The 26793-nt window shown below is 42.0% G+C and overlaps 1 protein-coding gene across 1 annotated transcript in view; it reads right to left on the bottom strand.

The window, feature by feature from the left end:
• Window positions 1-26793, bottom strand: part of LOC102295086 (serine/threonine-protein kinase 32C) — a 121285-nt gene that overhangs the window by 15478 nt on the left and 79014 nt on the right. The window contains exons 3-8 of the mRNA XM_005936844.3: window positions 21443-21594; window positions 12494-12667; window positions 5231-5268; window positions 4276-4365; window positions 3761-3864; window positions 3515-3631 (exon numbers count right to left, since the gene is read on the bottom strand). Of these exons, the coding sequence (XP_005936906.1) occupies window positions 3515-3631; window positions 3761-3864; window positions 4276-4365; window positions 5231-5268; window positions 12494-12667; window positions 21443-21594 (675 nt within the window). The remainder of the gene's footprint in view (window positions 1-3514; window positions 3632-3760; window positions 3865-4275; window positions 4366-5230; window positions 5269-12493; window positions 12668-21442; window positions 21595-26793) is intronic.

Genomic DNA, 26793 nt, shown 5'->3' with positions numbered 1-26793 from the left:
AACGGCAGAAAAAGCTGTTTGGCACTAGCAAGAGAAGGTTTGGCAAGTTTTTCATGGGCGCAACCCACATACTCAACTCTGCTGCTCAATCTATAAATGTTATTATTTATGGGGAAACAAACAAATTGACCAAAACATAATTTTACTTCCTTCTCTGTAGAAAACTAATAATTATGTTGCCACTACATTTGAACAGGAGGACGAATGCACCTTCACTAATAAATCCACCAACAGGAGGAATTGTTAATCAAATCTGACTCCAATCAGGTTGAATCAGAATTGTTGCACTCATCAGAACAGATGGACACCACACATGAATGGAGTCGCACAGTCCAGGGAGAAAAGAAGAGCTGGTGCTGATACAGTTGTGTTTTTAAATGGAATGCCATCTGCTTCATTTTTCACCTCGGGGGTAAAACGCTGGAGATGACAATGGGATGTGGTTTTTGTTGTTGTGTTAGCTCGCTTCCTGCGCTTTATTTTCTTCTTCTTTTGGTCACAGGCTGATTCAGTTTTCTCCTGCAGGGCCAGTTAGCTCAGTCTCGGTGGAGTCCAGACACGGTAATCGATCAGCAGCAGAGCGGAAGAGACCGTCGCTCCGTCCAGAACACTCAGTCATTCAGACGCAGAGCACATGCACGCACTCCTGCTCTGCACTTACACTCTGCCAAAGAGTATCCTCCTGAACAAGCCACAGTTTTCCTTCCCCACTCAAAAATCTTGTCTTCAAATAACTACAGAAATATCACCAGAGGGGAGGAGAGGACTAGTTTCCAGAACAGTTTTGCTTGCTTAGATGACAGCACGCTGATGCAAAGCAGAATAAGGTGGGTTTTTATTGCAAGGAAAGTTTGGAGCAGAATTATTAACATTTGATCCAGAGGGAGTTATCTCATCCAACTGGCACACTTTCGCTTTTAAGAAAACATTTTCAGTCTCAATATTAGACTAAAACACTCGTTATGATAAGTTAGCACACAAAGATACACATGCACTGTTTCGTCTCTCACCCACACGCTCAGTTTCTGTGCTTTCATCCCATCTGTCATTTTCTTTCTCCATCCCTTCTTTGCCCTCGGGGTCTCGGATCATCCCCCCTCCCCACAGCACTCACGCACACACAGAATACCTGCACCATCAGTTCCACTGGCTCCGCTGACTTTTTTTTACCTCTACATCCTGCTCCTCTTTCTTAGGAAGACCATCTGCACTCAGGCAACATGGGTCAGAGTTAATCTGCCTTCACTTAATTAAAAACTGTAACTTTAGTTTCCTGGGACTGGCATTCACATTCCTAACCTTTCCATTTATCAGTTAGCTCATATACATTTTATTAAAATGTCCAAACCGAATGTTTATAGCTTCTCTCCTAAACCTTGGACGAAAGCGATGCATACTGACATAGTGAAAGAGATGTTGGCACAAACACCAGCTGGTAAAGAAGACATGAGCCTGATTAAAGACAAGCCATAAAATTAAGATTACAAGTTTTTGCCAGCAAGGCGAAGGCCTGAGCCAACTAAAAACACTGCTCTTTGCTAATAATGAGAGATAATGGACTGCTTGCTGAGAGCGATCAGTGAGCTTTGTCGTTCTGAGCGTCAGAATAGAGCTCATCGCTAAGCCTGTTCATACATATTTGACAATTTGGATATTTGTTTACTGGGTAGATATTTGCTTTTCAGTTTTAGCAATTGGATATTTATTTTATTGTAAATGTAGAAATTATGCATCTCAGCTTGTCCATCTCACACCCCTCTCACTCATGGCGCTGTCCCTATCCGGTTGTTCAGTCTGACGTCACTAGCCGTGTCTGGGCCTAAACTCCGCTGCAGGTCCATATATCAAACGATCACTATGGCATTACTGAGAGTTGAAAAACTGTCTAAAGTCTTTCATCTTTAATAAACTGATCAGCGTTCTGCTCTACCAGGTGTAACAATTGAGTTTAACATCCAGGCATCCATGAAAACGGAATTTATGACATTTAACGGAGTTAGAAGTTAGCAGGGAGTTAGCTCGCTAGCTTCTATCTAAATACAATATAGCATGTCCTGACTGCGGGGTTTTGGAAACAAATTAAAACGTACAGCTCTGTTATCACTTCCAACATAAATGAAGACAGAAAACTAAACAGCAGTGACGTTTGTAGGGTTACTGAAGTTTGGCTAGCTGGTATATAATGATGTGCTACGTGACCGCTAGCGACACAGCTATGTTAGCATAATATAAACAAGCTAACTTTTTTCCACTCGATAAAAGTTAACGTGAGTGTTCTCGGTGGTCAGGAACAAATGTAATCGCATGGCAGGATGCTGTAAAAGGACCAAACTTCAGCCAGGAGAACAACTGAGATAATCCATCCACAATACGAGGTTAGTCATTCATATACTGCTGCATGGGCTGGGCTGTAGTTACATCCTAAGGTTTTAAAAACTGAGCTTAAATAAATGATTAGCGGTAATAAAAGCCGAGGGAGGTCAACAGTGATCACTGACTGTTTTAGGAGCTTTTTGAGATCAAATAGAAGAAAATACATAACATTAAACATGTTAACAACACAAAAGCCATATTAAACGCAGACTACTTTAGACCCGGAAGTAGGATTCGTCGCGTCATCACTGAACAACCGGATTCAGTTCACCTCACTGGTTGCTAACTTGGCAACTTTGTAACTAAATTTGGTTACTTTTTATACACCTTCTTTAAACTAAAAAGGCAGAGGGAAATAAATCTGTAGACAGTATCTGTCTCCGAGCTGTGCACACTGGGTTACAGAGCAATAGAAGAAAGAAAGGTGCTTTCTGTGAAGAGGATCATATTACATCACGGATAAGCAGTTGTTCCTATGATACCTTTTTCAAATTTCCTTGCACTAGCTGCATAGTAGGATGGTGCTGTGTGTTACAGTTACACTGTGGAAAACAACAGTTAGAGATTGAAATACAACCAAACGTTAGCGTGACTGTGTGCAACGAACATGCGAACTCGCTGCTTTTGAAATGGTTGCTTCAAAGACGAATCAGCGACCACTTGCAGTGAGCTCGCCGTCTTCAAGGCGACAGCAATAACATGGACTCAGTCAAGTTACATACAATCCTTTTGTGATAATACAGGAATTAGCAGTGATAAATTGATGTTACTGACTATGTATATAGAAATTCACATTAACTAATTTGATTTTCAGAGTCCAGACAGATCCTTGCAGATCTAGTAGTTGCTGCTGGACGGAGATTTAACTGAAAGATGACAGACGTTCAGCTTGAGTCCCTTATTCCAGCGGTCCCCAAACCCTATTTCAAAGAAATATTTACGCGTCACCATAGCGACCAGAGACCACTAAGGGGCAGAGAGGAGGGCGTTACTCTCAATGTTGTTGGCACATTATAGGAGGACGTGTTACAAAATAACCCAAATTTTTGGACATCAAACTGGTCCGTGGTGCAAAAAAGGATGGGGACCGCTGACTGAAGTGGAAGTGGAAGTTAATAATGCCCCATCGTCCTCCACTCACCTTCCTCAATAGTGAAACCAGATCCTTGGGCCAGGTTGGGCTGTACTGGACACTGACGGTACTGAAGAGCTGAATCAGCGATTCCACCGAGTTACTGGCGTGGATGTCATACGGCCTCTAGCAGAGAGACAAGGTGACAAAAGGAGGAAAAGCAGCAAGTTGAGGAAGAGAAAGACGAGCGAATGAATGGAGGCGAGCTCGTTCTTGCAGCCCGATAACATAAAAACTGCAATTTCAATGTCTCACCCATCCGCGCAGCACTTCGAAGACCGTCACCCCAAGTGACCACCAGTCTACTTCAAAGGCGTAGCCCGTCCCTCCACTCACAAAAGACTGGAAGATCTCTGGGGCTGAAAGCACAGCAGAGAGACACTGAAGAAAAAGCTTGTATAATGACAGCCTGTGCATGGAGCATTCCTTTGCAAAAATGTCATAAGAAAAGCACATTTTTCCTCGGCAATCGCATTATACAATAGTGGAACATTTGCCTCCCATTTTCACAAATCAACAGGATGTTTAATTTCTTTGATATCATTCACACACGCCTGTTTAGTGATAATGAGAGCGTAAAAATGTATTCAGAAATTGAAGGAACAGCGTCTGGCACCTTCTAGCAAATAGTTCTAGGAGCTTTAACTAACCGAGACAGTTAAATGGTACAACTGAGCATTTAAAATTACAAAGAAAAGAATAACTTAATTACGCTAGGCCCCCTTTTCTTGTAGCTTTCTTTTTCATGCACAGTATAAATGCTTAGTTACCCATGTAGGGCTTGGTTCCAGCTAAGGCCGTGGCTCGCTCTCCGTCTTTTATTATTGTTGCTATGTTGAAGTCCGTCAGGTGAGCGTGACCTGAGGAAACACGAAAATCCATCAACATTTTCTAAATAAACGTCTGCGCTCACATCAAAAGGAAACATTTTCACATGTGACAAGAGAAGGAAACAAATGAGGACACAACGTTCCCTTTCAGTAAGCTGGAATGTGATATGCAAGGACAAAGTGTCCTCATTATTTTGTGTGTCAGTCCGATGTCCCCGACTCCTCTGACCTTCTTGGGGTCGTTTCTGGGGTGTCGTACTTGTCGCAGCGGATTGGGAACGTCACTGCCGTCTCTAAGGGTTATTTATTGTACAATTTCTGTTTTCCCCTGATGATCAAGCACTTTTCAGAATCCCTCCGTCAGCTTAAGCTGATAGAAGGATTTTGAGAAACACAAATGCACGACAGACATATTTATTGTATAGCTAGGAGGAGAAGTACAAAACACAGACGCACACACACAGCGGGGTACAGACAGCATTAGAATCACATGCAGTCGAAAAAAGAAACACAGCTTAAAGTCATCCAATGTGATAAGATAGTTAGGCTTTAAAGCTGCTGAATCCACTCCATCGATACGACACAGTCCTAACATTGCAGCTTTTAAATGACATGGAAATAGGAGGACCTGAGGAAACTGAATGTGTGCATAAAGCAGGAATACATATAGTATAATCAGAATAAAACTCATTAAGAGCCATATGACAAAATATAACAGGTATCTGACAATAAATAAATAAATAAACAATGCACAAAGAATACTGTGATATGCCCTTCAGACAGGTCTGTGGTCTAAATGTGCTCTTATACAACTACGATACATACTGAAGGCCTAAAAGTCCTGTTTTGTTTTACATCCTGTCTTATAAACAGAGCAAACTGTTCACACCCTTACCTTGTTCATCCAATAGGATATTGTCTGGCTTGACATCTCTAAAAAAGACAAAGAATACGTACACATTAAAACATGTTGATGCAAATATCAGTAGAGGATATTACTTGCATTTTAATAGCACATCACTGAGTTTCTGCTGTGTACAGGTAAACTGACCTACAGCTTTCTAAACCCCTATGGATAACATCACATAGACCTTCGGAGCATGTGGGTTATCGATGCCGCCTTTAAGCGTCTCCATTTGGATTTCTGTGGAAATGAAATGGAACCACTAGAGATTGGAAACATCTCCGCATGTGGCTCTGGGGCTGCAGATTTGAGACCTCTGATCTAAGCTATCCAATGGCACCGCAGCTTCAATTTAAACAGCCTCTTATTTATTCCTGGCTGATACAAAGATGCTGATGTGATCATAGTTGCAATCATCAAGCAAGTCTGAAGTTATCTAATGATTCTGTGAGCAGTTCAGGAAGTTTTAAAGATTTCCTACTATAAATGTTGGAAGGAATTAATCAGGGATAAATTAGCTGGAAAGACTCCATGATATAAGCTTGGCATGCGTCTCTTGCACAACTTGAGAATTTGAAAACAGCCTCACTCATACATCTCTCTTAAAAAAGAGAGTCTATTTCATTGTGGCCCTGGTGGTAGCTATTCTAGTCTAAAAAGACCTGTAATCATGCCAGCTCCAGTCATGTGCTGGATTTTATACAGCCTGAAATCAGAACTGAGAGGACACCCAGTAGACCCAGCTCCCCTTTAGACCATTTTACTATAAGTAAGGTAATTATGGACTCCTCCCCCTCCGAATATGGCCGAAAACATTTGCCAACCCTGGCGTCATTAACAAAAGCAAAAACTGCAGTGTTCATGCTAGAGTTGTTAAAATGTGCGTTTCAAAATGCGCTTTATAAGTTGTTGTTATTAGTAAAAGTGTTCGTGAGTTTAAGCATTTGCTAACTGTCTAATCTGCTCCCATAACTCTCCATTAACAGCACCTCCCATCATCATAGTTTGTGGTCAAGTGGGAAAGACCAGGATTGGACGTGTACAGTATGTGTAGATGCTAAAGCGTGTGGGAGGTGTTTTGAAGGCTGATGCATGTGTGAATTACATGTTTGAACAACATGATTTGGACATCTGTGTCAACAAGCAGAAAATTCCTTCATTCCCTGCATTTCGGAGCGCGTGAGAGCACACTCATAACTGATCCCCGGGAGAGGTTTGTCCAGAGGGACTAACAGGTCTGTCTGCACATGCTTATTACACTGAGCACCCAAGCCCTGGACATATCCAGGAGCGCACACACACACACACACAGCTTGACATTTTCCAGCCCTTCAAACACTCCACGGGCAATTAACAGAGCGCGCACAGCTTATTTAATTATGCCGTACATCATGCTGGTGTGGAGAATACACGCGGTCTACAGAGAGCATCTACATACCCCACAGGACACGTGTGTTCACGGTGACTGTGCGACTGACGTGAATATCTGCTAAAACTCGTAGAGGGGAGCGGAGGTGGTGGTGCTGCAGACTGATCCAGCAGAACAAAGCAGGAGGGAAAAGCATGCATGTTCACAGGAGGAATCCCTGCACCAGTGCCAGCTACAGCATCGTGCCACGCTGTTTGAAGTACAGAATTCACTTAATTTATTTTGCAGCAATCACAGAGACATCAGTCTAACATGAAGCTGCATGCCAAGTGATTTCTTATTTTGAACAGGAACAAAGCAATCCAGCGTGAGGTGATCTAACTTGCAGAGTGGATAAAAAAGGAGAGAAGAGAGAAGGGATTCTCCAATTCTACTTCCTTTCTTCTCACAGGACTAATTTTACCTCCTTGGGCATGGTGGCAGCTGACTGTTGCTAGGAGACCAGAGATCCCCCCCCCCCTCTTTTTTTTCTTCAGTTGGTGCAACAAAATAATTGTAGAGTATTCTCCTGTCAAAAACTTCCAGGGTAGAAGAAAACTGTTGTGCTGGAGGAGGGCACTGATACAAAGGCACTAGATTGCGGCACACACACTTGAATCAATGGCAGAAAACATGACGTTGAGAAGAGGACGAACAAAACACTGAAGCATTTTTTAGCTACTATTTATAGCCACTTAAAATGTATGTGATGAAGATACTTTGCCAACTATACAATGAGGGGAAAAACTCTGGCTTCACTTTCAGAAAACACTTGCCATCTCCGTGAGGCTGCCAGCAGAAGTGTAATGATGCATATCTACTGCAGACAGCCATGTCGGAGAACCTGAAGAGAGCCACAGATACATATCAAAGAAGCCGTACGCATACAGGAAGAGAATAGCACCGTCTCGCTTCACTTCGGCACATGCCCAGAAACTGTTTTCTGAATATTTGCTGAGGAATGACAAAACACAGCTTGAGGGGTTACCTAGTCACTCGGAGCATTGAATCTCTACTAGCAACTAAGTGACAGGTGTCAAGCAAATCCTAAACAAGGCTTTACTGCTATAAGGTAACCTGCAAAGACCAGAGAAAGCCTCATCAAACGTCAGCTTGTCAGTCTGAAACTTTTGACCCACTAGTTTTGTGTGCATCACAATGTATTAAAAATGAACTTTAGATTGCACGAGCAGGAGTTTTAAGCTCAGGCTCCGGCTTTAGCTGTATTGCACAGACCTGAAGGTGACAAACCTCTTTAGCTCTTAGTGAAAAAAGCAAATTCAATAGCAAAAGTCAAACTATTCTTTTCCTTCCATATTCTTTTATGTTATTGTTAATTCTGCTTCTTAAAGGTGTTTTTATTTTTTATCACGATGCCAAATATGTAAGTATGATGTATGCTTCAGTGTATCAGTGCATTTCAGCATTCAGACGCCTCACATTAATGCGCTACCTTTACTTTAAACCAAATCTTAGCACTAAAATGTTTATCATCTATGATTTGGGGGAATTGCTTTTTGTCCCCAAAAGGGAGGCAGGTCTGTACAGTGTGACTATATACACAGATTTATGTCCCCACAACATAAATAACACACACACACACACACACACAAACATGCATATGGACACACACAGTTGCTGGAAGAAGACATGCAGCCCACATACGGTTTTGAATAAGGTTCAAACAGTTTTTCAGCCATCTGTGGCTCTAAATCTGCAGCCTGCAGGGATGCATCTCTTTCACTGACTGGACTGCACGCACGCTTACAGCTGCGCTCAGCATATCTGGACAAAGAGCTGTGTTTACTGAGTCCACTGTGGATGAAGGATGGGGACAATTACAGAGAAACCCATATGACCCATCCTTAGGTGTGCAAAGTAAATAAAAACAGCGACTTCAGCGCCTTAAAAAAGGTTATACTCTGAGCTCACACCAAGAATCATGAGAAACTGAATATAAAATATATATTTGCTTGTGTATGGCTCATTTATGCTTGTTGTGTAGAATGTAAACTATGGTGTTTCACAAAAAAACAACAGAAAATGGCAACTTTAAAATGAGAGAAAAGACAGAGACTGCATCTGTGATATCAGCTGTCCATTTCTTTGGTTTTGGAGACCAGACATCACAGTCGCAGAGTAACTCTCACTGAAAATAAGAAATCACAGCATACTCCTGTTGCAGGGACACATAAAGCGGGCCTGGTTTAAAGCACAACCAGCTTTACTGCCCTTCTGGACACTAATGCTGAACATAACTTACAAAAAAAGCACTCCACAGAATTTTAAACTAGCCATCAAAACTATAATATAACTATATCTGACAACAGAACTGGACTTTTGAAAGCTTTCAAACTGAGGCACTGACTGAGTAGCTCTCACAGTAAAAGCTAGCTTGGACCACGGCTTTAAATCTAAATCTAAGTATATAAATGTACGCCATTGACTTTGTTTTAAGCCTTTCAGTCTAACGTGAAGGGTCTGGGTGGAAAATAAGGGGTTCAAAGCTCCGTATGACTCCACTTTATATCTCAGTCATAAAAGTAACGACTGAAATTTTAAATTTGATTTCTTTAACAAATGGGGGGCCAGGGTAATACAGCATAAAGTGGTTTTGAGTAACCTTGCTGCTACTGTTTGCACCAACTGTAAATGGGCGGCTGCTGTATCAATATGTTATATGTTATTAAATTTTAATTTCTCTTACAGGCCTCTGATAAAGTCAAAGCTGCACTAGGCTAAAACATAAAACATCCTGCAGCTCTTCACTGCTCCAGGCCTCTTATAACTTCAGGGGGATTTTTAACACATTCTTTTACATTAAAATGATCTTCTTTTATTGCAATACTAAATTGTACTTTGTGCATTGAATATTTCTCTCTTTGTATTGCTTAAAAACTCTCCTGATCTAGTCTGAAAAGAGCTGTGATGGTCAAAGGCTGCTTAATGGATTAGATTTTCTGAAGCCTGAAAACAGACCAGGGGATGTAGAGGAGTCTGGTTTCCCCTCAGACCACTTAAACTGCAACATGCTGAAAGCAATAATAGATTTTGTTTTTTGTTGGACCACAAAACCCTGTTTCCAATCTGTGCTAAAGGGCAACATATATTCTCGGCCATACTGTGGCCATGAATATATAAATACATCAGATCTTGTGCAAAGGTGCTTTTTGTTGTAAGGTAAAGACACGACAATAATACAGAGAAAACTCCAACAATCAGACGACCCCCTATGAGTAATTACTTGGTGACAGTGGGAAAGAAAAACTCCCTTTTAACAGGAAGAGCCCTCCCTGAACCAGGGACAGGGAATACGATTCAAAACCATAAGATCCAAGTGGAAGGGGATGAGGAAGATAAATGTTGGGTCAAAAATATCCATCCTCAAACAAATGAGTCACGTTTAAAACCTGGAGATCAACATATAATGCAAAGAAAGGGGCTGTGACTTTTTATGTTTAACCTTTCAGAGCAGAAAACAACACTCACTGGTGTTTAAGAGCGATGTGAGGCTCGACTCCTCACATTCAAAAATAACTGGAAATACTGCTGCAACGTGCAGAAGCACAACACAACGAAACAAAACCTCTTGAATACTGAAAGTTACAGACACAACCTTGAGCTGATCTTCGGTGTGTTTTTTCCCCACACAGGGGAAATTCTAGTTCGCTGTATCCAGTTAAGCTACGTGTTCTCGCTGGCTGGCCCTGCAGCATCTAATGTATTTGGAAAGCATTGCAAACGTGTCTTATGGGTGTATTTGGGAGTTTAATGCGTCTGTCTCTCTCGGGTAAACACGCTGTGAATCAAAACCCAGAAGGCATGACATCCAATGTCACGCTGGAAATGAAATGTTTTTATTTTCTTCAAGGCAAAAACTGGAGTGTCTGGGACACTGGTCAATTTATTCTTCTTTCAGTTCAGAGGACAAAAAAAGTCGCATACAATAGTAAACAGCAGTATATAAAATATAGTCATAAGCATTTTCACAATGTCATATTTTTGTACCTTTGTACACCACCACAGTGGATTATACATCAAACAATAACGATGTGATTGAAGTGCAGACTTTCTGCTTTTATTCAAGGGTTTTAAAAAAGGCACCAAACTAACTGTTTAGGAATTACAGCTGTTTTTATACACAGTCTCCCGTTTGTTTGTGGTTTCTGCCTGGTGCTGTGCTTTACAGCAGAGAGTCACTTTATATTGTGGGTCACATACAGCCCACTATGACCTAAAACTGGTGGGACCAGTGAAACTCCCCTTTCTGTCAGTGTAAAGTTTAGCTACACATTTATCCCCTGAGACATCTTATTATTCAATTTAATTTAATTCAATTTTATTTATATAGCACAAATGACCAACAGTAGTCACATTAAATCCCTTTATATTAAAACATATAAAGTAATATAAGAAATCAAAGGCTATTTTTAAGAAATGTTGCTGTAATAATTGAATGAAATCTGTCAGAACGACTCTTTGGGCTCAAATTGTAAGAATTTTAAATTTATTTATTTTCCACTGTGGGGAAAAAAAATAAATGAAAAAAGCAGAAATAATAGATGGGGAAAAGAGGATTTTTTTTCCCCACACTGTCATTTAATTGTTTATCTATTACTTATCTACTTTGGTGTAGCATGAATGGCCATCTTTATCAGTTGGAAAAGCTGTAACACTCATGAAAATACAGTTAAAAACTCTGCCCCCCTTCACATTTTCCAAAGCTGTCCAGTGCGAGTCCTCACTGGGCCAATTCTGGCCCCCAGGTCTTATGTTTGACACCTTTGCTCTATAGCAGAGGTGGAGAAGCCCAGGCCTGGTGTCCTGCAGGTTTTAGATCTCACCCTGGATCAACACACCTGAATCAAATGACTAGTTCATCACCAGGCCTCTGAGAACAAGACATGTTGAGGAGGTAGTTTAGCCATTTAAATCAGCTGTGTTGGATCAAGGACACATCTAAAACCTGCAGGACACCGGCCCCTGAGGCCAGGAGTTCCTCACCCCTGCTCTATAGGGCTGGGATCAGGTGACTGACTTGGCCAGTGAATAATATCCAATTTCTTTGCCTCGAGAAACTCTTGGATTGGTTTTGCGGTATGCTTTGGGTCACCATCCATTTACACTGTGAAGCATCATCCAGTCGTGCTGCTTCTATCAGCAGTCACATTATCAATAAACATTAGTGAGCTGGTTGCACAGGCAGGCATACACGCCAGTGGAACAACACTGACTCCACAGTGTTTGATAGATAACGTGGTCTGCGTCAGATCATGAGCTGCTCCATAATTCGTCATGGAATAATGAGGAAACAGACCTCATCTGGCTGTGGGACTGATTGAAAGTCAACTTTCCAAAAAAAATTTGAGCCTCTGAAAACAGGAGACTTTGAATTCCTGAGCATTTAATTCAATACTTTTGTTCAACCCTCTGAATTAAAGTTGAAAGTCTGCACTTTAATCACATCCCACCTGTTTTAATTAAAATCTACTGCAAAAATCACAAAATGTCTAATTTCCTAAATAATTATAGACCCAACTGTGCACACTTAGGCCTTTTTACTTGACTTTGTCTGCTGGACATATTTGCATTTCTCTGTGTACATAGATATGTTTGTTATTTCCACCTCCAAAACCTTTACTCCACTGCAATCTTGCAGTTCTATGCAGAAAAAAAAGGGTGCAGCTTTAACTTTGCTTTACGAAACAACCTTCAGAAGGGTTTGAAGGGCAAATTTATGAAAGCGTTTTCCATATAAAAGAACACTTCATGCACTGTTTATAGCCATAGACTTTTCAACAGCTTGAAAGCTGCTGGAGGCCTTGAAATGAAATGAAAAGAAATACCTATGGATGATGTGCTGGCTCTGCAGGTAGTCCAGCGCCAGCGTCATCTCACAGAGGTAGAGTCTGACTGCGTCCTCGCTGAACTGGACGTTCTGCTGCAGGTGGTAGCGGAGGTCTCCTCCCAGCAGGAGGTCCACAACCATGAACATATCCTCCTCGTCCTGGAACGAGTACCTGGGTGCAGTGGGATGAGATGGCCCTCAGTCACGGCCCAGTGTGGGAAAACACATGCTGCGCAAACAACCGCAAAGACTGAGCACACAAGACCGCAAACACGCTCAGTATGCTTTTCATGCAGGACACAGAGTGCGTTACATGTACAAATATTATCAGACACACGCATGCTGATGAGAAGCACGAAGGGTCGGCGGACGAATCTGCACAGATGCAAACATGCACAAATATGGCACATGCACACCTCACAGCCACAACATAATATCCATGCCAGCTGTCGGACAGAATGCAAAAACAGAGGACGTCACTGTCACATCAAAGCTCGACAATAACTTAGCTCGTGACCTGCTACACATTTTTTGTCAATCAGGCTTACTGGTCATGCACAACAAATTAAAACACAGCCTCTTAGTGATCCAGGTGGGGATTTGTAACAGTCCACTCCACAAATTCAGCTTCAAAACATTAAGCCACACCGGTGAACGCAAATGTTTTTGTACAACAGAATCTAATCTCTCATCTGAGAAAAATAAAAGCAGAATAATATCTTAATAGACCCGGAGAGGAGGGACAACACTCCAATCCGTGGTGACTCCTTCCATCAAACTTGGCTTAATGTGGTTGCCGCTGAGCCAATTCTTTACTTTCCCATTAAAGTTCTGATGCTGTGGCGATACCATTTCTTTTTATAGCTCACAGGTTCCCTCTGTATCTTTGGGCTTGGCTGTGAACACTCATTGGGGGTGGGGGCATTCTGATTGCTCCTATTCAGGTGCAATTTCCTGCTGCTCCGTGAGAGAGAAAGGGAGTTTGCTGCAGAGGCTGAAATCATTCAATCTTATCCACGGAAGGAAAACCCATTTGCAGAACTGCTGGCTTTTTCTCTTCTCCTTAAAACACCACACGATTAACTGATGAATCACCCTCGACATTCATGTGATAGGATAAATAAATTTAAAAAAGAAAAAAAGAAGAGGTGCTGCAAAACAGGGCAAAGAAAGTTTCCAATACGCTTCCACATTTCCTCTTCCGTGCCACTGCAGCCTGCACTCAATAGGAAACGACAGCAGAGCCACCCTACATCATGCACAGTACACAAAGCTGCCCTGACCTGTTTAAGATTAAACTCCCCAAAACAAACAAAAAAACTAATATTGGCCTCAGCAGATGGCCAGCCCTAGGATGTTGTTTGCTTTTGGCAGGGGTTCCACACTGTCACCTTTTTATCACCTCATTGTCACAGCCCGATTCCTCAAACCCAGTTGACACACGAGCGTCCGCTGAGGTGGCACTCGCTATCTCAGCGTACCACAAAACTTTCAGCTTCCCTCGTCCACCGCTTAAATATCAGGGCTCCTGAGAGAGAGAGAGCGAGACTGCAGAGGCTTGGACTGCTTGTCATTTCCTTCCCCGCTTTCTCTGAGGTGACACGGAGATGTCAGATACAGGCTGACAACTGGAGCATATGAAAAGCTCCAGCACTGACAAGCCTTGTCACCTTTAAGACTCTCACAAAGCACGGGATGGAGAAGAAACACAAACGGTTTTCTCTCTCTTTTTCGTTAAGGGGGCTTTGCTCCAAATAAACACAGTGTGAAATCCACAAATTCGGCAGTTCTGACACTTTAAATAAAAGCTTCTCCTGCTGTGAAATATGATCTGAGCTACCCTGGAAAGGAAAGTGAGGTGTATTAGTTGAAGAGCACTTGTCTGAAGAGAGTATTTGAAGACATCCATCCTTCCAATTTCCTTTCTGGCACTTGCTCCGGTCTTGGTCGCAGTGGTGGCAGCTTAAGGGGTGAGGACGCGCCAGCCAAAGTGCCGATAGTGTTTGTGACTTTGCAAAAGGAAAATCCAAACAGGCGCGCCAGCTTCACAGAGCGATCGCCCTGCAGTAGAGAAGAGAGGAAACTATGCAGGGCTTGAATATTTCGCCTGCTTCATTCAACTACTTCTATTTATTTTTATGCGTCAAAACCGAGACTGCGTTAAAGGACAGAGAGTTTTGAAGTCGACTTGAGCTAATATTTTTGCACAAGATGCAGTTATTTGATCGAATGTTCACACAAAAAACAAATTTAGATTTGGGAACCTTTAACTCTTTCATATTTGTCTTGGAGACATTCACTGTAATATAGCTACGGTCAACATAATGTTTAACCACTAATCTCATTTTATGTGCTTCTGCTGCACTTGAGATGAGGATAATTTATTGAGTGCCGCTCCCCTAATGAGCACAGAGGAATTGCTGCACAAACCCTCGAGTATGAATGAATGCCTAGCAGTTATTTGGGAGAAGAGTCTAGGGAGAGCCGTGACTGTCCAAAACCACGAGGAAGGACATGCTGGAAATGGCCGGGACAGGACTAGGTTGCCACGATTGCGGGGACTAAGAGAAGAAGGTTAGCCGGCTGGAAGGAGTACAAGGAACAGGCTGAAATAATCAGGCCACAATGACAAATGAGCCCGGGGAGGCAGGGAGGAGAGAGGGAAATAGAGAGACAGTGGAATGAGTTTTGAGGAAAAAGCTAGAGTGAGGCAAGAGCTTGTGATTCTGTTGGCTCTAACCGCTCTACAAAGTTTCGATGGCCTACATAAAGTTGATGATAGAGATGGCTCAAACTGGCCGTGTGGTTCAGTCACAAGACTTTTGCATGGTCCTTTGAGGATTCCAATGGTGTGAGTGAGCACTGCCTCCAACAACTCACCTTAAGACAAAACACCTCCACTGGCCTGCTTTCACAAGGCACACTTTAAATCCTATGCCCTAAAAAAAAAGTTCTTCTTTAAGAGTAGTGTGTGTAGGGCACTTTGAACAAAAGTCCCAAGTCCTTTAGTGCTGGCAAGTCTAGGACGAAATAACCTTACCGACCGCAGTAAATGCTCATCATCCAGTTTTCTTTGGGCCACATTTGGCCTTGACTTATAACTTTGAGTCAGGTTGAGTCTGGCTGCCTCAACTGAACCAAATGTTAACCTTATATGAGCCAGATGTCAGATGTGTTGTGGCATTTTGGTCAGATCTGGCCCACAGATGACTTGTCGTTACCTACATCTAGTCCAGCTTATCACTTACAGTCAGATATAATTATTATACTTGTAGAAATCTATATTCAACCCGACCACATTACGGCAAGACCACAAAACACTCGGCAGAACTGAGGCATAAGTGCCAAAAGTAGCCCAGAATAGGCCCAGATGTGTCTGAGTCTGCATATTGCCTGGAAGCATGCTTTATTAAATATGGCTCAGCCGCACCAATGTGACCACTTTCAATACAAAGTGATTGCAGAGGACACCTGTGGGGAGGCAGCCTGCCTTCCAACAACCATGACCCCACTCAAACCGACTGTAGTCACACAGACTGGTGAAGGATTGCAGACATACTGCAATCAATCTGAGTCAGTCTATGCTGATAAGAACTTGTCTGTGAAGCGTCTCTTTGCAATAGGGGATTCAACTCAATTTGCTTGTATTCTGATTATATTCCTATATAAAAGCAGGGTTGCTGAGCACCCATGCAATTTTGCAGTTAATCTTATTGCTGTTTTCTTACTGTCTTGATGCGCCGAAGTCGCTTTGAAGAAAGAAACTGACTGCAAGTGGCTGCGAGCCTAGTCCCCATCTTCAAAGCAACCATTTCAAAGACAACAGGACTGTACGCACGCGGTTGCAGCAGTCTCCGACCACTGCTGTTTCTCGTGTTACTGTAGCATTAGAGAAAAGATCTCGCAGTTCGTCTTTTATGATGATGATTTAAAGACTAAAGCCCCTCATAGGGCTTGTTATAACTGCTGACTGGAGGTGTAGAGGCTAATTTGTTCCATGGCCTCCCGAGGCCTTGTTCCATCCAGGTCTGCAATCAATATTCCTAATGGAGGCCGAACAGGAGAGAGCACATCCATCCTCGGAGCTGCTCTCGCTTGCTTTATATGACTCTGATGGAGGGAAGGATGCATGAGGCAAAACACTTCACGCAGCTGCTCCAGATGACTCACCCTTGTTTTGATTTTTCAACCTTTTACATTCTTCGAGATGATCCCAAGAGAGTGGGGAAGCTCTTTGACAACAGTTGCCGTGATGTATGTCCATTTGGTCACTGGTGCATCTCCTTAAGGGAGAATTGGTTGGAGCATTAAAGGGAAAACCAAACATTTACTATGATGTACAGACCAGGGGATCAAATTCCTTTCTGCACCCTACTGTTAGTTATTCTCTGCTTCAGGGTGGGGACCCCTGCACTCTGGAGTTTCCAACATTGCGAGTAAAAGAGGAAGTCGGCGTCTTCTCACGGTTTGCAAATCCTTACAAGGATTTATGTGGATTTGGAGTGTGCAGCAGATGATAGTTAATTTTTCCTCCTTTAAGGTAATCCATTCAGCGTACCCTTGACTCCTACACATCATTTCTATGCGGCGAGGGAATGGTCGCAGCAATTACTGTGGGCTGCAAACTTGACATCCGCCCAGCTTAAAGCAGCCTTCCCCCAGCTGATGGGATTCAGTGTGGGCTTTCAGAAGACCGCTTCTTAATGAATTTCTTGTGATGCTACGGACGGAGCGGTTCAAACGCACAGGAGAATTCAACGACGTCTCAATGAAAGCGAAACCTCCATTTCCTGACGCAGCGTGCCAGGCTGTGTAGGTATCAGCTGGAGGAAACCTAACAAATCCTTATATTATGCACATCTCTCTTTTTTTGACAAAACAACCTCCTGTCTTCATAATAATCCCCCTCCTCCTCCTCCTCCTCTCTGTGTGATTGTGGAAGTCATCTTCATCTGACAGGCGTTTGGTGGATTTTCCTGCATTTTTTTAAGACTATCTGTTTGCCTCCCTCCTGGCACAGTATCAATAAAAGCACTCCTGTGAAGCTTATCAAAACAGGCGTTTCTTGTAAGCTGGATCTGTTTGTGTGTTTGTTTTTTAAAAATAGGCATTTCCCAAAATGCCCTCAGCTGCTCTATCACATATGCATTATTAAAGTACCGAAGTGCCCAAATTCCAAGGACCAGAAATCGTATGGTTCTGTTTGATAAGCCTATGGATGCCAGCAACTGTCTGATCAGCCTACCCACACAGGGAACCAATTATTTTCTTAGCTATACAGTAAGGTGGGAGACAGGAAGATGAGGCAGACGTCTCATCGGTCCTCTCATTACCTGCCTGGCTGAGATGTTGCATCACGCAGCAGCTAAATGGAGCAGTTTATCCGATGCATACAGGTGCATCGCAAAACAATCCTGTCACGCACAGATGCTCACAAAGCGTCTGGTAAACTGGGACAGAAATAAACTTGCGATAGAGACTCAAGCAGTAGATTGATTTGCTTTATGTGTCACTGTGTTCTCACATCCAGCTTTCAGGGAAATATCTGAACTTTCTTGTGATTAGACGTTTCCGTCAGTCCAGCGTAAATCCAACAGCTTATTAAGGAAGGAACTAAACAAACCTGTATTTGAAGTAATCTTCTGAATACAGGTTTGCAAGAAAACACCTCTCTCGCTCTCTAAGCGTCAGAGACGTCTGCAAACCTGAACGCTTGAAAACATCAACGCAGCTGCTTAAGTTCAGGGTAACAGCTGCATCCAGACATATTTACACATATCTGCCTGTCATATCATCTAACAGCAATGGCAACAGCCTGTTGACAAAGTACTCCTGCCTTCTGGATCCCTCACTGTTACACCTTTGTTTGTCTGTCTGTTACTGCACTTAGACAAAAGTTAGACTGCCTGAAACATTTCATGGCATTATTAGATTTCAACACATCACAAAAACAACTTAAAATGCTCAAACGGTAACACTGCATTCAAGAAGCTGTCATTCCCTATTGATTCAACCAACAGTCATCATTGGAACTTCTTTCCAAGAGTGACTTGACAAAAATAAGTCAGACGACTGTAATTTTAGTACGTGGGCCAGATACAGTCTCATCTCATAAATGGGTCAGACCATATAACACATAACAGCTCTTTTTAAAGCAAGCTGAAATCATAGGTCAAGTGAAAGATCCTCCTCCTTTAAAGATCTGACAACTTGTTGGCTCAAGACTTTAGTGTAAAACTCTTGAGCCAACCCTCATATCTTCATATTTTGCTTCCAAGAAGCCAGACTTTCTTAGCAATAGTTCTTCAGGCTTCCTGAAGGTCATTTTAAGTGTTTCACCATTTTTTCCAGCAACATTTTTATTTCTTCCTATTATTATTGTTTTATTAAGCCAATTAACACTGAGCTGTGAATCATTTATTATAAAAAAGACAGATGAACCACTGTTATGTCTACACATAACAGACAACTTGGCAAATAACCGATTTGAGACATGGTCTCAGTGAAATGTTGGCTGTCAAGAAGCCATTTTTAATGAAGAGAAACAGGGAGAAAAGACTGAGGTATGTCAAATTATACAAGGATTACTCTGATAGTCAGTGGCAACAGTTCTTATGGAGTGATGATTCAAAATTTGACATTTCTGGTTCAAACTGCTGTCAACATGTATGGAGCAGTGTCTACAGCCATGGTAAAACAGCGGAGGCTCTGTCATGGTTTGGGCCTTCGTTTCGGCCTGTACCGTTTTCTCCAAAAGCTGATGAACGCAGAAAAATCCCATCAGGTTTCGATCCACTATGTACCATCTGGAAAACATCTGACTGGCAACAGCTTTATTTTGCAGCATGACAATGATCCCAAACAACTGCCAATGCAGTAAAAGCATACCTGGAAACGCACACTGGAACTTTATCAGTCATAGATCGGCTGTTCGGCTGTTCCAGAGGATTCTGACAGAGAACGGAAACAAAATGCGGCCAACATCCAAAGAAGAGCTTTGAATGTCCTTCGGGAAGCCAGGAAAACTATTCCAGACTATTCCCTACTTAAAGAAATTAGAAGAGAGCTGCCTAAGAGAGTTCACGTGGTGTTTTAAAATAAAGGTGATGATAGGACCAAACTGTGCAAGCTCTTTTTCCCCCTCCCCATCTTAATTGCCCCTTGGGGATAAATAAAGTCTCTCTGATTCTGATTCATTATATTTACATGCATTTCCATTTCCACGTTTCAATAAATCTGGACCCATTTCCTATTTTCCTCACAAAACAAAGAAATGGGGGGCGGCACGATCCTGTATTCTCCTCATTTAATGACTAATCCATTTATAAAACAGATAATGAGCGGCCCGAGCTAAGCAAGTCCAATTTCAGCAGCGTGGCTCAGTTTTTTCAGCTTCATTAAAGCTACTCTCATTACATGTACTTTACAATTTACAGATCACAGCTGAAAAGCACCAAAAATTCACATGTACGTTTTTGTAACTGAGCAGCAACATTTACATGTTTATTATTCAAATCGCTCGTCTCGATTTACAAACACTTTGTTTTTGGCATAATCACATATGAATTCTCAACACATTTTATTGGCGCTATTAATGACTTCCCTGCAATTTTCACTAATGTTTCCAGTGGAACTCGTGTTTGAGTCTCAGGGTGTAGAGTAACTAAGACTAGTGCTCTTGATTATATTTTAATATGCGTGGAAGTGACAAAGCTCAATTGGCTTCCATTAATTAGGAGCAGAGGCAGAAACTCCTCGCAGATGAAACACAAACCGTCCGCTTGCACGGATACCGCTACAGGTCTGCAAAATCTGTTTACAAAATCATCCTCAACGTCCTAAAATAACACGTGTCAAAGATAATGGTCCAATTAGAATGAAGACTTATGGCGTTTTGTGTATAGGACCAATTATACTTGGAAACGAGAGGAACTGCTCGAGTATGAGTTTCTGTGTGCTCCCGGTGAGATGGACAGGCCATTTTTTTGGAGCATCTCAAATGCAGAGAGAGGAGGTGTGAAACTTCTCAATCCCACGTAGCCACAAAGATACAGTTCAGCATGCTTGTCACTAATGGGTATTTAAAACAGTGCTGCTTGCAGAGAGAGAGTGAGGGTGAGCTGAGCAGCACAGCCAGAACTAGAAAACTAGAACACAGAAGGCTTTGGCAGCCATAAACTCCTGCAGGGAATTATAAAAAATAAACAGGCCTACTACTGTACGCTCATTAAAATGCCCTCAGTTTGTTGTAGTGAAGTAAGAGTATCTAGCATGCAAATGCATTCTGCAGATTGATCTTAAATCATTCACAACTTGGTAAGGAATGAGCCCCGGACACGGCTTTGTCTCGCTCCGCGTAATCAATCCATCACGGAACGTGGGAATATTCTGGCAGCGATTGCTCGGAGACGACGAGCACGTGCACAACCGCTCTACCAATTACAGAGGAGCAAAGTGCTTTGTGTAATACGGCGTGAATGCCGTGCCAGGTCCCCAATTACATTTAGAAATGTGTCCCGCCCGGAGATGAGCATTGAATAATGAACGCAGCCTCCATTCACCCACATATCATACTCGAGGGAAGAGTGAGGTCATTTCAAACCACAGTAATTATCAAATGTGTGCTTCATGGGCTCAGAGCCAAAATTAATATCCCAGAATATCTCTCTGCTATAAATTGTTTCTTAAGTTAATAGCTGTTGGTTTCTGAAGGAGAATTTGTTCAAGCTTTAATTAAACTTTTTTTTTTTTTTTACCCACATGCAACACATAACATTCAAACAGAGTGCTTCTATTTAAAGGATGCGACAGATTTTTACAGCAAGCGTGCACACGTCTACTGGGAATCACTTGAGGGCGGACGCACGGAGCGCACAGACAGGCGAAGCAGGCAACCGACACAAACAGAGCCGACCACACTGAAAGTGTAAAAACATAGGATAGTCACCAGAGATTTACTAAAAAAACATGTTCAATTTCCTGTAGGATCTCAAGCTCTCTAAAGACGTTTCGGACCTCATCTCTCTCTATGCACTGCTGTTTGTTCATGTACTTCATGGCGTACATCTTCTCGGTGTCCCTCTTTTGTACAATGCATACCTGCAGCAGGGAAAGGACAGAACAGAGGCAGGGGGGGGGGAAGGGAGAAGAGACAGAGAAACAAAATTGGGCACATTAGTACAAGATAATATAAATATTTAGCTGCTTTTCGTGCAGGTGTACAAATGCGGTCACGCTGCTGTGCGAATAAAATGTTTTCTAAACAGCCTACGGCATCATTCAGCTGCTGATTAACGCGATAACCTGAGTGGATGCCCTGCACTCATAAACCGAGCAGCTCAAATAAACTTCATTTTCGAAAACACGGGAGACAACAACAGAAACCACTTCCAAACAAATCACCTCATTATTTATTTAAACACTGATTACAGTTTTTTCTTTTTCTTATCAGGAAGTATCAGTGAAGGGTCAGGAACAGGACAGGACTCCAGAGGGGTCGCTACAATTACATTACAGCTTGCAGTCATTAAAAACAGATCACAGAGCAAGTCCTGCTTAGCAGGTCACCGCTGGACTTTTATCTTCTATGTTTTCTGCCTGTTTTTTCCAGTTTCATCTTTGTATAAAACTCACTCCAGGAAGACTGATTTAAAGCTGGTGAGGAGAGAAGGAACACATACAACATTCAATAACACACATACCCATTACACGTGTGCTGTGTCATAGCAGACTTGAAGACAAGAAATCAGAATCAGTCCTTTTGATGTGGCTTTCTAGCCGTCTCCAAAGGATGGTGAGGGCTAATTTGCATGACTGCTGAGCAGGGATGCCACCAACGCGCGACGCCGTCAGTAAAATGCTTAAATGAGCCGGAGGGTGAATACACATTTACAGTAGCTTCTGCAAAAATATCGCCTTTCTTCAAACCGAATTCTTCTACATCACACGAACATGCCTGCAGACAAATATGCTAACTTGGCGGCTCACCCAAGTAATAGGCGACTTGTTTTAGCATCTTTCTTAAAAAATGCTTTTATTTTGTCATCTAAAAAAAATAAAAAATAAAAAAAAAGACATGATATCTAATTGTATAATTCCCTTGCTTTTATCCTGAAAGCTCAATGGTGGCTAACCAGCTACCCAATGCCCTTCCCATCTCGTGGTTTCCCTACTGGCTGGCTCATTGGTCAGGTTGGTGAACTACTTCTCTACATCATTTTGTTTTTTAGCTTCAGGCTCCCTTTATCCAGAACTTCCAGCCGGTGGAGAGCTGCTTCATGTGCTACAAAAAGGAACAAACACAGTAAAGTTGGATTAAATCCATTATTTGAGAGGAGCCAGCCTCACCCCACTGTCACGATCTTTACACATAAAAACCGAATTCATTAATTGGAATGTGGGTACTGCAGCTCGATTTCTATTAGAGACCGTCGTCTTGGTTTTGTTTATCTGGGTTCCAACAAATGTGTGTGTGTGGATGACAAAAAGACCCGGCACAGGGAGAGTATCACAGTGGCAGCAGGTCAGCAGGAACACCATTACTCATCCTTGTAAACACATTTAAAAGATGCCAGCCTTGTTTTAAAGCCAAGGAAGGGGCCGGGGTGGAATATGATTACCGACCACCTACATTTAAAAATGTCCTCTGGTTTTCCTCCTTAACTGGATTTCTTCCAACAACATGGCATCTTGTGTGCATGCTAACACAGTGAATGTGAAACTTAGAAAAACCACATAAATCTCAGCATCAGTCACTGTCCGACTACCTAAAGGACAAAATCTAAGCAGCTGTTTTGGCCACCGCTGCACTGACTGTAACATTTGCCAACCCCATGAAGCATTTAATGCTAACCCCCCCTCCCTATTTCTGTTATAGACACTCAGCCATTGCTGGATTGAATTGTCCACCAAGGATCTTCTCGCAGGTCTGCTCGTTACAGTCAGATCCACACAGATGGCTGTTACATAGCACTCTGGCCCTGATGCACTGCAAAAAAAACACCCTTCACAGCATTTTTCTTATTTTTTCAGTCTTAGAAAACAGAGGGAAAAAATGCCAGAGGGAAGAGAAACTATCCCTCGCCTCCATCCAGATGGATGTTTGTGCAGCTGTGCATGCTGCAACACTTTTCACAAATATGATGATACCGTCCTGAAATGAGTTACCGAGCCCTTCGCTGCTATGTTTAAATTATGTTTGCATTACAAACAAATAAAGAGGCTTCAAGAAGCTACATACTTCTGCCAATGAAATAAGAGTTTTTCCTCTTGATTTGCTGGGAAAGAATGATTTCAAGACTGAACACCAAGCTTAATGAGGTGTTAAAATAGACATTATGTGAACAGTGACAGGAGGAAAGCCATTACTGTGTAAAACATCATCTACTTAATTGTACTCGTGGTTTCCCCTGGAGCACAGAGCTCTAATGTGTGCCAGGTCTGACTCGCTGCCTCTCCATTTGCTTCCATCTGGATCTTCAAGTTCACCCCCCGCCTCCCCCCCTCCCATCACGCTCACCAGCTCATCGTAGCTAACATTCATCAAACCCTTTCTTCGTCTCCTGTTTGTTTGCCAAGTCTGCTGTTATTGTTAAAACTGTTGGTATATTACTGCACGCCAATGTGGAATACAATAACATCAATTTAAAGACAGAATTTCAAAAACACGATTTATTAATTTTACTACGGTTTGTGTCACAAAATTTATTCAGTGATGCAAATTTTAAAGTTATTTAATTTTATTTAGTTTTGTACCTGTTGTTGGTTTTATAGAACATAATTAAACAGACAGTATAAAGGCAGCCACATTTCGTTTTGAGAAAGCCGTTTCAAAAATGGAATCTTACTTATTAAAGTAGAAAAGATCAACACTGGAGAATAGAAACTAGATGTTTGCGTTTCCCCTCGACTCCACAGTGTAGTTACTTAAAAGCCGTTCTATCCTTTTCGTAGGTTTTTAGAGATAAAAGCGGGATTTTCAGATGCGCTTACACCGATTCTTTCTTCAAACAAGAAGCACAATAAATTTTTAGAGATACTCTAGACTTCCTATAAGTGTTATTAAAGAAAGTGCTGCTTCTTCTCTTTTCCTTACCCCCCCCAAATGGTCCCCCATCCGCAACTCCTGCACAACATGGCTTTGTGTTCAATACCGATCATGTAAACAATACACAGAAGTTCGTTTAGCGTAGAAAAGGGGGGGAAAAAACGCTTTACAGAATAAAGCAAAATACGTTTTAATATCGCTTCACCTGATTCAGTTCCATATCGAAAAGGAGTGAGAAGAAGTGCACGCGTATTTAATCCGACCCCGTTATCAATCAATATTTATTCAGCTTCCTTACTGATATGATCTGCAGAAATAATGATGATTTCTAATATAACATATACACCACATTATACAAGATATCATCATGTTTACGTGATGATGTGATCTGATTCAATCTGATGTGATGACTCACCCAAAAACAAGTGTTCTCATTAGTTTACATATTCCAAGCGAAGCGCGTCGAATGATTAAAATTATCAGTAAATGTGAAATCTTGAGGTCTGAAGTCTTGACTGAGAGAACAGTAAAGATGATGAATGGCTGTACACAGCATGTGCTCAGTTAATGACAGCGCTGATTAAGAATCGTGTGCTTTACATTTTTTCACTGGTTTTGCTGGATGTGCACTTTTTTTTCAATGTGCACATGAAAAGCAAAAAATAAAATAATACTGTAACTCCTTCTCTTTCAGCTCTGTCCAGTTTCTGTGTTTATCATATTTGTGGGATGTGATGCGCTTGGAGACTGTTTTTGCTGCTGTGATGCAACAGTTCAAATGTAAGTGGTCTGACTGAAATCTGTTCTCATGTTCAGGGTTGAAAGGTCACCAAAGCAAAGCAAGTGAAATCTCAGAAATCTTCAGTTTCTCTTTACATTTTTTACTTTAACAATATTTCTACGGCACATTATGTTTATAATGTACAAATTGATAAATATCTCAGGTTCACAGCTTGTTGCTTAGGACCGCAGGGTTTACAGTTTTGGGTTCATGTATAATCCATCTGCAAAGAGAGCCGACGGGGGCACAGGGGGAGCTGAAGGTTATAAATAGTGTCCGACTTTATACATGAAAAATCAGTTTGCATGGATGTTTTCCTCATCACGCTTTTCTGTGCTGGCCATATTCTGTTACCCTGCATTGCACAAAGCTACTTTGAAATGTATTTATTGGTGATTGTGTGTCAGTATCGTAGAATGTAAAAACACAACATTTCCAAACCAATCAGATATCAAATTATCAGTCATCTTCCACTAACCTCGTGTTATCTGGAATCCTCAGGAGCCGGTCAGCGGAGTGAAATGATGACTTTTAAAAAGGATTTATTCATTTATTCATAGAGTGTATTAGCAATTCAATGCATTAGACCAGTTTAGTATGGAGCAGAAAAAAGTGACAATTTGGAGACGAGAGGTGTGAGGTGGAATGTTTTGCAAGCTATTTGCATATGAATGGAGACGTTTTCACCTAGAATTAAATCAGTCGAGATGGAAGATCCCCGCAATTGCAGAGTGTGGGACTGAGGTGCCATAAAGAGATACCTTCTGAGACAAGTTCTCTCAGAGCAGTCGTGGACACTCATATGTTCCTAATTATTCTGTAACATTATCTCTAAAACGCTAACGGTCGGTGTGAGTCAGGCTATCGTTAACACTGCTGGCCAGGCTCTCGTTAAATTCTAATTTAGGAACACCTGCTAGTCAGACTGCTTTGAATATTTGTCAGAGATAAAGGTCAGTTTGTTTTCAAACAAGCAGGGCGGAAGAGGGGCAAATCTGAGGACGGTGCCAGATCTGTCCGCTGGCTGGCCAGCTGTGCATCTGGGAGAAGAGCTGGCTAATAAATTGGCACAGCGGCCACGTCAGGCTCTGGACTGACCAGCCTCCAGCCAGCAAGAGTCATCCAAAAACAAAAAAGAGAGAAAAAAGAAAAGAACAGTGCTGCCTAATAAATGAGTCCCAGGAAATGTTACTTCAGCATAAACAAAATGATCAGGAAACTTTAGAAAGCATTTCGTGCACACATTTAAACTTAAATATCTATTTAATCTGCTTCAGTGGCACTGCCTGGACCGACAGCAGCTGGCTGGAAAATGGCAACGTGTTTCCCAGCCTTATTTAAACTTCCTAAAACTGAAAAAGTAACAGAAACATGCCTGTGGATCCTTTAGCAAAAACTAGCACAGTGGAGAGTTTTTGGAAGCTTTTACTTTTATCTCAGACACAGTTTTGGAAGACATGTTGCTGGGATT

Source organism: Haplochromis burtoni, unplaced genomic scaffold (assembly GCF_018398535.1).
Source record: "Haplochromis burtoni strain Fernald_Lab_line unplaced genomic scaffold, NCSU_Asbu1 Contig_215, whole genome shotgun sequence".
Taxonomy (NCBI): domain Eukaryota; kingdom Metazoa; phylum Chordata; class Actinopteri; order Cichliformes; family Cichlidae; genus Haplochromis; species Haplochromis burtoni.
The sequence above is the reverse complement of the archived record's forward strand: the minus strand, read 5'-3'. Positions and strand labels throughout refer to the sequence as shown.